The 12403-nt window shown below is 35.9% G+C and overlaps 1 protein-coding gene and 1 pseudogene across 5 annotated transcripts in view; one reads left to right on the forward strand and one right to left on the reverse strand.

Annotated features, from left to right (window-relative positions):
• VPS13A (vacuolar protein sorting 13 homolog A) overlaps positions 1-12403 on the forward strand; it is a 237539-nt gene that overhangs the window by 101061 nt on the left and 124075 nt on the right. For all 5 annotated transcript variants that reach the window (XR_004480053.2, XR_004480054.2, XR_007477790.1 and 2 more), the window contains exons 27-31: positions 3273-3352; positions 4347-4412; positions 4605-4758; positions 5445-5561; positions 5640-5743. Coding sequence is in view for 1 of the 5 variants with exons in the window: in XM_004285838.3 (XP_004285886.1) it covers positions 3273-3352; positions 4347-4412; positions 4605-4758; positions 5445-5561; positions 5640-5743 (521 nt within the window). In the remaining 4 variants the exon portion in view is untranslated. The remainder of the gene's footprint in view (positions 1-3272; positions 3353-4346; positions 4413-4604; positions 4759-5444; positions 5562-5639; positions 5744-12403) is intronic.
• On the reverse strand, positions 10149-11994 carry LOC101280724 (transcriptional enhancer factor TEF-4-like; annotated as a pseudogene).

Genomic DNA, 12403 nt, shown 5'->3' on the forward strand with positions numbered 1-12403 from the left:
ATTTTATTAGCTTATCAAATTGGTGGGCAGAGTTGTTCATAGTATTTCTTTATTCTTTTAATGTGCATGATACCTATAGTGATGTCCTCTGTTTCATTTCTGATACTAGTAATTTGTGTTCTCTTTGTTTTTCCTAAGTTAGCCTGGTGAGATGTATAACTTTGTTGATTTTTTTCAGAGAACCACTTTTGGTTTCTTTGATTTTCTCTAATGATTTCTTGCTTTTGGTTTCATTGATTTCTGATCTAATTTTAATTATTTCTTTACTTTTGCTTACTTTGGATTTGTTCTCGTCTTCTTTTTCTAGTTTCCTAAGATGTGGAAGCATAGACAATTGATTTTAAATCTTCTTTTCTAATATATGCATTCAATGCTATGTTTCCCTCTAAGTGCAGCTTTCACTATAGCCCACAGATTTTGATTAGGTGTGTTGTCATTTTTATTCAGTTCCAAGTGTTTTTTAATTCTTTCTTTAAGATTTCTTTTTTGACTTAGGTGTTACTTAGAAGTGTGTTGTTTATTCTCCAAATATTTTGGAATTTTCCAACTGTTCTGTTATTGATTTCTGTTTTAATTCTGTTGTGGTCTGAAGGCAGATGTTGTATGATTTCTTTTTTTTAAATTTGCTAAGGTGTGTTCTGTGGCTGAGAATGTGGTTGATCTTGGTGAATATTCCATGTGAGCTTAAGAAGAATGAATATTCTGCTCTTGCTGGATGAAGTAGTCTGTAGATATCCATTACATCCAGTTATTTGATGGTATTACTGAGTTCAACTATGTCCTTACTGATTTTTCGTCTGCTAGATCTGTCCATTTTTGATAGAGGGGTGTGAAGTGTTCTAATATGGTAGTGGGTTCATTTATTTCCCTTTGCACTATTATCACTTTTGCTTTCTGTTGTTAGATAAGTACACTTTAAGGATTGTTGTGTTCTAATGGAGTATTGACCCCTTTATCATTATATAATGCCTTTCTTTATCCCTGATAACTTTTGCATGCTTTGAAGTCTGCTCTGTCTGAAAATTTATATAGCTATCTCTGCTTTCTTCTTATTAGTGTTAACGTAATATATTTTTCAACATCTGTTTACTTTCAATCTATACGTACTTTTATATTTAAAGTGGGTTTCTTGTAGACAGTGTATACTTGGGTCTTGTTTTTTTGATCCATTTTGGCAATTGTTGTCTTTTATTTGGTACATTTAGACCATTGATATTCAAAGTGATCATTGGTACAGTTGGCTAAAATAATTTTTTTCTAACTAAAAGTTAGTAGGGCTTTACTTTTGTTTTTGAGACCACATGAATGTGTTCTATTTGCATGTGTATAAAAGTACCTTACTCTTAGCTGTCCTGGAATCAATGTTCTTTTTTTTTTTAATTTTTAAAAAATTATTTTTTGACTGCATTGCACAGCTCACAGGATCTTAGTTCCCTGACCAGGGATAGAACCTGGACCCTGGCAGTGAAGTGCCGCATCCTAACTACTGGACCACCAGGAAATTCTTCCATGTTCTTTTTTTTTTCCTCTTTTGCGGTACGTGGGCCTCTCACTGTTGTGGCCTCTCCCGTTGCGGAGCACAGGCTCCGGACGCACAGGCCCAGCGGCCATGGCCCATGGGCCCAGCCGCTCCGCGGCACGTGGGATCCTCCCGGACCGGGTCACGAACCCGCGTCCCCTGCATCGGCAGGTGGACCCTCAACCACTGCGCCACCAGGGAAGCCCCTTCCATGTTCTTTTGATGGTTGACTTTTTATTTTTTTAATGTTTATAAGTTATTTAAGTTTTAAATGGAAGCTATCTTGTGAAATCTTTTGAACTCATTTAGGAATTTCTTTACCCAGTGAATTGAGATACAGAAAATAAGGGAGTTAGAGAACTAAAGTAAAAATGAACTATCTGTGGGAATAAGAAAGGTAAGGAATATGCTTATGTACATCTCAAGGATTTGAGAAGGCCATCTTCTCTGGGAACTCATTCCCAGACAAAAGATGTCAGTTAACTGGTATAATGAAAACTTCCCCTTTTTTGTGAGCCCTGAATTAAATGTGATCTTTGTATTTTGGGAAGCAGATTAAGTATTGTGGCCTGAAAACTTAATCATTTGATATGATTTATACATTTTAGTTCCATACTCTACACTTGTTCTGTAGCCTCTGAGAACTTGCATGTGGTGAACTGTGTTATGATTATCTCTTCCTGAAAAAATTATCATACATGGAAGATACAGAGTTCTGCTTTATTATGCTTTTTACATCAAAGTTTGCTCTGGCAGTTGGAAAGAAAAATAAACCAACTTGATAGTGTTCACCAGTAATCCAGAAGTATTATAGCAGTTGTTAATATTTATGTTTTTTTATAATTTTTTGTTTTCCCAAAAGCAAATGATAAGAAAACGCTTACACACATAATACAAGATATATAATTATTAGTGCACCTATTTTGTAATATATTTGCTTCTGTTTTCTTAGAAAGAGTAGGAAGAAGTGAATAGCACAATTTCTTACACAAAGTAAATGATCAGTAAATAGTTATTCAATGAATGAATAAATGTGTGAAAAAAGTGGAGACCTTCTTAAGGATTGAAATGTGATTAGCATCTACAGTAGAAGACTAGCTTAATTGCTAATAAGCTTTTAAATCTGGAGGATTCTGTGGAAATATGTTGCATTTTTTTCCTGAAGAGTAGTATGATTGGTTTGTAGTCCTTTCTTCCAGTATCTAGTTATTGATTTTGAACAGTCGTAAGTAATTTGCTGATGATAGTTATAAAGACTTTACACAAAATACTATTCTACAGCAGTTTCCTCACTTATCTTCTTAGATTTTGAGCAGCAGCAACAATACAACTAGTAAAGACTGATAATATGGTAATACTTTATTTTAATCTAAACTAATACAGACAACAATTTAGTTTCTCATCAGATACCTGATGCTTTTTCTCTACAATTAGGATTTTAGAGATACTGACAGATTTCTTTCTAGCTATTTCTATGACTCAGGACTAGAATCTCTTCATGTTCCTATCTAGGTTTAGAAGGGTAAGAATCTTCAGCATTGTGGCATAAGAGAAGGGAATTGTGAGATGAAATTACATTTTTAGAGTTTAAAATAAAGGATGAAGGACCTGAGTTGAGTAATACAGAAATCAAGGCCCAGAATTGATATGATACAGGAAATCCTTCTTTTCCAATTCTATAATTATTAATATTGCCTGCATTTATTTTCCATTAGTTTTTCTATGAAAGAATAATTTTAGAAATTATTTTTAGATGAAAACAAGAAACCAGTTTATTTGATTACAACACTGGATAACACAATGGAAGATCTGTTAACACTGGAATATGTGAAGGTAAGTAGTTTGATTTATATTCTTGTTATGGTAAGCATGCTGCTGAAATATTAAAATCAAGTTTTATAAGTTTAGCAATATTTAGTTTAATCTTCATTCTGATGTGATCGCTATAACTCCTAAAAGTTTAAGATTTTTTTGTTTTGTCATCCTCTGTTAGATACTTGTGATTTATAAACACTTCACATAGCAAGATAATAAGCAGCCCACATTCTAAGTAGAAATGACCTGCAGTTTGGCTATTTCCCCCCCCATCAGGATGTCAACAAACTTTTCAGTCTTGATGGAATTTATTGTGGTATAGGATATAAGATGAGGCTTTCACTTGATTTCCCACCATTGTCTGAAGTTACCTAATTTTCCTGCTGTCAGTGACTATTCCTTTCCTATGGATTTATGATAACCATTTCGTCATTTATTAAGTTTTTATGTGTACTGTGGTCTACATATGATTTAGCCCTTGTTTTCATTGACCTGTTTTTATGTAAGTGCCATGTTATTTTAATAATTACAGTACTTAATGGTAAATGAGAATTATATTACTTTTAAGACCATTTTTTACTATTATTGATATAGATATTTTAGTGTTTTGTTGTTTATGAAATAAACAGCTTTTATATTGTAGAAATGTTCGAAATCTAAAGATAACACAGAGTATTTGATACCTGGCAGACTGTTGCGTCAAAATTTTGTTTTAACATATAGGAAGATTTGGGAAGTATCTTACAGAGTTGTCGCTGACTAAATGATTGTCCTCTACATGTGATAATACCTAAATATCCACTCTTGATAATAAGCAAGATAGTACGTAACATTTATTGAATACTTAGCAAATTTGTTCTGGTGAAGCAGTCGTTTGTTTAAGTAATTATATATATATATATAAATAGCTGGCAAAATTATATAAATGTGTGTTAGGACCATTATGTAATTATATATATACATATGTCTTCCTATGATAATCTAACAGATTTGTTTTTTTCACTTTGTGTAGGCTGAAAAGAATTTACCCATAACAATGTTGAAGGACAGGTATAACAATGTTGTGCAACTGATTAAGGTATAGGTGAATAATAATTTATTTTTTAATTAGATATTGTATTTCTATGCAAATATATTATGAAAATTATTTTATAGCTAGAACTGTAAGATCCTTGAGGATAAAAATTGAATATTATAAATTGTATCCTTTATACCACAAAGAATACAGACAAATGTTTGTTGTATTACTAAAATCAGCTTTGTTCTTTAGGTGAATTTTTCCTCTTTGGATATTCATTTACATACTGAAGCACTTCTGAATACAATAAATTATTTTAATAATATCCTTCCATATTCGGAGGAAAAACCAGCCCCAGTGCATATTGCAGAGACTGAAGACAAAGGAGAGTTTATTAAAAAAATACGTATGTTTCTTTAAAATTCAACATCAAATTTTTACTAAGTAGATCAATAAATTTTGGCTCTTGCGTTATTATTATAATATTGGCTTTAGAATTCTATTGCTAGATTAATATTTAGAAAGATTCATTATATACCAGGTTAATTTTAGAAAATAATAGTAAAGTGATTATTGCTGAAGAAAAGTGACATTTATTTATCTTATTATTCATTTTAGTTGAAGATTATACAGAAGTATTTAATGTAATTAAATTTCATGCATTTAATATTATTTAAATTAGAAAAATAGAACTAACAAAATTTGAATAATATGAGAGTATATTTTTTAATCGGAGTGCTTTTTTAAGCAGTCAAAAGTTTCAAGTTTGATAATAACATGTATCACCCTGTACTCATTAAATCGCAAAAGATTTATGATTTTACAACTACAACTTCTTAGTTTCAAATGTTATTCTCATCTAGGAACTATTTTTGTTTTGTCTCTTTGCATTTGTTTGGCTTTGTTTTCATTGGATTTGATTTTCTTTAGCATTCCTAATTTAGTAGGTAATATATTGCTTGCTTTCAATTTGCAAATCACGTTTTCCTCTAGCATTATCATTGTTGTGATATTTCAGTTACTTTATAAGTGTAGTAAGGTAACTACTAAAAGTTTTGTCTTATGTTTTACAATATGACTTTCTTTTTGCAGCTTTAAAACTATCCAAGAATGAAGATATTATTACCTTACAGATTTTAGCAGAATTATCATGTTTACAGATCTTTATTCAAGATCAGAAACATAACATTTCAGAAATTAAGATTGAAGGTAATAAGATTTGAGGAAAAGTAAATTCAGAACTATTAAATGAAGGAAAAAGAATTTAATAATTTTTTTTTCCCTTAGGGCTTGATTCTGAGATGATTATGAGGCCATCAGTGACTGAAATAAATGCAAAGCTAAGGAATATAATTGTTCTGGATTCCGATATAGCAGCTGTATACAAAAAGGTATGAATTTGTTTCTATTCATTAACATTATTAAATATAATTGTCCTTTAAGATTGTTCATAGGTATAAATTAAACAGTCATCCGATTTTAGCAGTGTGTCTTAGTAGGTCCATGGGCTTTGAAGTTAGGCATAATTAGGTTCTTATTTTAGCCCTGTTCTTCAGTAGTTGGGTGGCCTAATCTCAGAATCTGTTTATTTGTAAAATGACGATTAAGTATCTCATAAATGAAATTAGTACAAGTGATACTGCTGGAACTTAGTTGTGGAGTGCTTTTGTGGGGAAGGGGGGAGGGGAGTAGCAAATGCATTATTTTCTTTTTGCTATTTTGAAGTATTATGAACCTTGTAATGCATTTCAGATTTCAGAGCAGAGGATATGAAGTCAGATTGAATAAACGAGATTTTTTTTTTAAAGTTTATTTTCATGGATACTTACTAACGTAGCATTATAATGTTAAGAGAGTCCTTGGAACTAGGTGGCTAGTGGTTGAAGGATAGGTCCTTTTGTTGTTACTGGGTACAAGAGAGTAAGGTTCTTGGACTAGATACTGTTGTGGAGTTGGACAGGTAATTTTTAAACAGTGGAGCATCTGGATAAGGTGGTATATTTAAAGGAGTGAAGAGAACATCAAATAGTAGCATTAGAAAAGGCTGAGGTACTTGTTGAGTCAGGAGGTCAAAGTTCGGAATGTGACAGGAAGAAAGGAAATAGATGTATAGGCTTATTAGCAAATAATACTGATGAGATACAGTGATGACCTGATTTTTATGTTAAATAAAAATTCTTATGCCTTATATTTTCTTATTGTGGTTTGTTAGCATGAGATAACAAGAGTCCCCAAAACATCAAAGGTACATGGCTTATAGGAATAAAGAACAAGAAATTTTTCAGAAGCCATGGTTTGATTTGCTTCCATTGCTTTTATTTGAAAAATTATAGTATTAGAGCGTTTAGGAAGTAGATTGTCCATTTTATTTGTCCTATTTAGAAAGTAAAGCTAATATAAATAAATGAATCTACTACAAGTCATACAAGTAGTTAGTAATGGAACTGATATTATAACCTAAGACATTTACTTTTTTTCTCTGTAATTTTATTTTTAACACATCTTTAAGGTTAAAAATCCAACTTAAGCTACAAAATGAAGTTTCTCACTTGTGTCTTCTTGTCCCACCCCATTTTCCTTTCCATATTTCTTGACTTTGATTCCAATGTATATGATTTTTAAACAAACTACCTTCATAACTCTCCACGTGTCAAGGAACCAAAGAGACATAATCTTTTTGCCCTGGATCAGAGCTTTGTAATTACTGTTCCATGACACACTATGGTGCCCTGAGTGGGTTTTAAGTATAATATATTGAGCGCTTCAGCTTTCTGGGCAGCTGGAGAAAGGACTAGAGTTCTCAGATTATTTGACTCTGTCCTGGAGCAGCATTCATTTATACTAGTATCATTGTACAGATACTGTTATTTATGTGTGCCATAACCTGAAAAAGATTCTAGCTGACCTGACATTCTCATGAAATAAAGTATCACTGTAAATTATGAGTATTTAAAAATTTATCCAGTTGTTAAGCTTGTTAATTCTTGGTGGTAGGTACACCAGTATTTCTAACTGTTTTATACTTTCCTGTCTTTAGTATCAGGCTAATATTGGCTTCATAAAATGAATTTGGAAGTGTTTTCTCATCTGTTTTCTGAAAGATTTATGTAGAATTGGTATATATTATGTCTTCCTTAAGTGTTTGATGGAACTCAGCAGTGAAGCTGTGTGGCTTTGAGGTTTTCTGTGGGGAAGAATTTTTAATTACTGTTCCATTTCTTTACTTGATGTAAGTCTAATCAGATTTTCTTGTTCTTCTTGAGTGAGATTTGATAATGTGGATCTTTTTTGGAATTTTTGCACATATGGTTTTGTTTCTATTGTTCTTACATATTTTTATTAAAAATTGAGATGATAACAAGCTATTATATAAATTGTATATCCTTGCTTTTTTTCCTCCTTACTCTTCATTGTAGTTTTTAACCTTATATTTTTGCATCCTTAAACGATATATTGCCCAGTTTTGTGGTATTTGGAAATATGTTTTATTTTGAAATATAGCATATACACAAAAGCAAGTAATATAACGTAAAGAACAACAGTAAAACAAATACCTTTATACCCAACCCTCAAGCCAGGTAATAGAACATACCCCAGAAGTCACCAGTATGCCCTAATTTGACTTTATTGTACTGTCTCCTTGGAGAGTTAACTATGTCCGGCTTTTTGTATTTTTAATAAATGTTACCAACTATGTATGAATCCTTACATAACACGTTGTTTCATCTTGCACTCCCCTTTTTAAAGGAGATCATATTTTATATGTATTTCTTTAGCCTTGCATCTTATCATTCATTATATTTTTGAGGTGTATCCGTGTTGACGTTTGTAGGTATAGTTTGTTCATTTTTATTACCACTGGTTATTTATTCATTGTTCTGTTGATGGATATTTGGTTTCTACTCTTTTGTTTTTATGAGTATTGCTTCTGTAACTAGTCTTGTATCAATACATGTCTCCTGATATGTTCTTGGACATATCTCATGCAAGCATTTTTTAGAGAATCTATTTCTAGTGGCATATGTACTCCCAGGAGCAGTGGAAGAGAGATCTGGTATTTCATTTCAATGCCAGTGCTTGGAATTGTCAGATATTACATTTTTTGAAGATCTGGAGTGTATGATATGGTGTTTTCAGTTTGTATTTTTCTTACCACACTAATGAAATTGCACATCTTTTCATATACTTATAGACTATTTATACTTGCTCTTCTATGAGATGCCTATTAGTTTAACTCAGGTGCCAGTAAACTTTTTCTGTGAATAGCCAGATTGTGTTTTAGGCTTTGTGGGCCATGAAGTTTTTGTTGCAACTATTCAGCCCTGCTCTTGTAGTGTGAAAGCAGTCATTTGTGTAAATGAGTGATTTGGCTGTGTTCCAGTAAAATTTTATTTTATGGATAATAAAATGTAAATTTCATATAATTTGCATATGTCACAAAATATTATTTAGATTTTTTTTTAACTACTTAGAAGTATGTAAACCATTTTTACCTAATCCTGCTGTTTGTAGTTTGCTGACACCTGGTTTAATTTATCAATTTTAGAGGAAGGAATGTTTATTTTTTTCTTTATTGATTTGTAGGAAATCATTTAATATTTTATACATTATTCCTTGCTTAGTTTGTGTTTCAAATAGTTACTCCCAGTTTGGTTATGATGTCTTTTGATGAACAAAAGTTATTAATTTTAATGAAGTTGAATTTATCATTCTTTTTTGATTTGAGAATTTTGTCTTCTAAATCATTCCATCCCCTGAATTCATAAAGTTATTCCCCTATGTGACCTTCTAAAAGTTATATAATTTTGCCTTTCACTGTTAGGTCTTTCATCCTACTTGGAATTGATTTTTCTATATAATTGAGGCTGGGGTCCAATTTCATTTTTTTTTTCACACGGGGTTGTTTTTTTCCTAGTATCATTTATTTAAATAGCTATCCTTTTCTTACTTGTATACAGTACTATATCTATTAAATATTAAGTGTAGATATATGGATAGATTTATTTCTGGGCTCTCTTTTGTGTTCCATTGGTTTACTTATCCTTGAATCAGTACCAAACATACATATAGTCCTTACTTGGTGCTGGATAGTGTTCTAAATGCTTCATAAATATTAAGTTATTTAATCTTCACAAATGTCATTTAGATCAGAATTTCATTTTCCAATATTATGGATAAAGAAACTGAAGCACATAAAGGTTTTTCTTGAGGTCACATATCTAGTAGAGCTTCATCTAACATCCTGGATGTAACAGGCATTCAGGCTCTGTAGTTTATGCTCTTAACAACTATTTTATACTGCCTTTCAATTCCAAACTGAATTATTGAGATTAGTTCTTAAGTTTTATAATTCATCTTCCATCTTGTTTGTTTTCTTCAATAATGTCTTGGCTGTTCCTGGACTTTTGCGTTTACATATATAAATATAAATTTTAGAATCTTTCAATGTCTACCAAAGAAAAAAAAACCCATTGGTATTTCGCCTTTAAAAAGCGAGCAATTCTTTCTTTCTTTCTTTTTTGGTAAAATAGCTTTATCCTCTGTCAGAACACACTTTGGGGGGAGGAGAGGAGGAGGCAACACAGCCCAGCGCCACAGCTTGTTTAGAAGGCGACATGAGGTTTAAAAGCCTCGCCCCACTGGCTTGCCCAGCTGAGAAAATGTCATGGCCCTAACACCCACTTATGAATATCTCTTGTAATGTTAAAAAAAAAAAAATTTCCAGGGCCCAGCTGGCTTTACTCCTGCACAGAAAGGGTTAACCTTCAAAATTTGGTATCAGGGTCCCAGGATGGGGCTGGTAAGGAGAGGCAGATTGGGAAGAAGAGGGCCCTGAAAAACAGAGAGCGACAAGCCAGTGTGTAACTGGGGCCTTCCAAAACATCCAAAACAGAGAAGGGCAAGGGTGCCTGTCAGAGACAGAAACCAGTGCTGTTCCAGGGGTTGTCTCACTCCTGCCCCCAGTGTCAAATGCTCTGGAGTGATCTGTCCTTTCAGACACCCCTGTGAGGTCCCAATATCAGGATCCATCCTTTCTTCTCAGTCCCAGCCCATTCAACTCACCACCCACCTTTTAAGGTCCTAACAGGGAGCAGCCCCCTCCCCAAGGAAGAAACGTGAGGAAAGCTGGAGGTTCTTCCTGGGAGGAGGGTATTCCGGGGGTGGGCCACTTCTGGGGTCCCCCTTCAGTCCCTGACCAGGTGGTAAATGTGGTGCTGGACCCCCCGCTCACTGGTGGAGACCTCGAAGACGTAGGTGGTGCAGAGCAGCAGTTCCTGGGTGTCTCTGTCACCACTGGAGGATGGTGAAGTTCTCCAGGACACTGTTCATCATATAGCGCTCAGGTAGCTGCCAAAGCTTGTGCAGGAAATTCACCAGGTACTTGCACGTGGGTGAGCGCAGCAGGCAGTACATGAACCTCCCGTCCTCCAGCTGGGCATGCTCCGTCCCCACCTTCTCCACCACCTGCTTGCCAAAGAAGCAGACCTTCTTCTTTGGAACAGGAGGAACAGGTGAGGGTCATGTGCTCCAGGCTCTCGTACTGGCTGCTCACTAGATAGAAGCCACCACTGCTGCTGCTGGCCCCCACCTCCTCACCACTCGGCCCCCAGGTCAGGTCCTCCCAACACTTGACCAGGAAGAAGGCGTGGGGGGCCCACAGTCATACAGCTCCCGCAGACCGCTCTTTTTCTTAGGGAATTTGTCATAGATCTGCCGGACGTCCACACTCCCAAAGGGGGGCGCTTTGGGGCTGGGGTAGTGCTGGCTGCTGTGTACAACCAGGTGCCTCTGGTAAGAGTCAGCTGCATCCAGAGGTTCCACAAAGGCCGAGAACTCCACCAACTGCAACCGAGCAGTGCCCAGAGCCCGAGCCTGCCAGGCTGGGGCTGATGGGGCAGGTGGAGGCAAAGCAGGAGGTGAGAGGGCTTGGGGGGGCTCGTACACTGGGAGGTCAGGAGGAGTCAGTGACAAGGAGAACAGTGTCTGCGAGAATGGCTTCACATCTGGAACATTCCAGGGGGGCCCAGAACCCCCCAACCAAAACTGGAAAAGCTCTGGGGCCTGAGGACCGGCGGGACCAAGTTTGGCTTTCAGGGAAGGTGCTGAGATGAGCTGGGCCGAGGACATGGTGGCCATTGTCTGGAAAGCTTTGTCCTTGAAAACCTGGTCCTTGAGCTTGGACTGGATTTTCCTCGATTTCCTTCAGGCCAAAACCTGGATATGACTAGAGATCTGTTTGCAAGTTTGAGTCTTCCTCGTTCTCAGCTTGATGTAGCGGGCAATCAGTTCATTCTGACCATATATCTTGCCTTCATCAGACAGGATGATTTTCCACCAGCCACAGGGTAGGTAGATGGCCAGGGCCTCCTGGAAGCTCTGTTCGAGGTCTGGACTCCATACACCCTCTGTGCCTGGGCCCCTGTCTCCCCCCACCCCCTCACTGCCGCCAGTGCCCTCCTCGCTTCCTTCCTCACTTCCTGTCCAGCCGCTGCCATCGTCCAGAGGGGCCCCAGCCTGCAGTTCCCCCATGTGGGCCTCCCGGCCTGGGGCTGGGCACAATTATTTCTTTTCTATAAATATCTTTATTGGAGTATAATTGCTTTACAATGGTGTGTTAGTTTCTGCTTTATAACAAAGTGAATCAGCTATACATATACATAAATCCCCATATCTCCTCCCTTTTGCGTCTCCCTCCCACCCTCCTTATCCCACCCCTCTAGGTGGTCACAGAGCACCGAGCTGATCTCCCTGTGCTATGCAGCTGCTTCCCAATAGCTATCTATTTGACATTTGGTAGTGTATATATGTCCATGCCACTCTCTCACTTCGTCCCAGCTTACCCTTCCCCTCCCCGTGTCCTCAAGTCCGTTCTCTACATCTGAGTCTTTATTCCTGTCCTGCCCCTATGTTCTTCAGAACCATTTTTTTTTAGATTCCATATATATGTGTTAGCATATGGTATTTGTTTTTCTTTTTCTGACTTACTTTACTCTGTATGACAGACTCTAGGTCCATCCACCTCACTACAAATAACTCAATTTCATTTCTTT

The sequence above is a fragment of the Orcinus orca genome, chromosome 6 (assembly GCF_937001465.1).
Source record: "Orcinus orca chromosome 6, mOrcOrc1.1, whole genome shotgun sequence".
NCBI classification, from domain to species: domain Eukaryota; kingdom Metazoa; phylum Chordata; class Mammalia; order Artiodactyla; family Delphinidae; genus Orcinus; species Orcinus orca.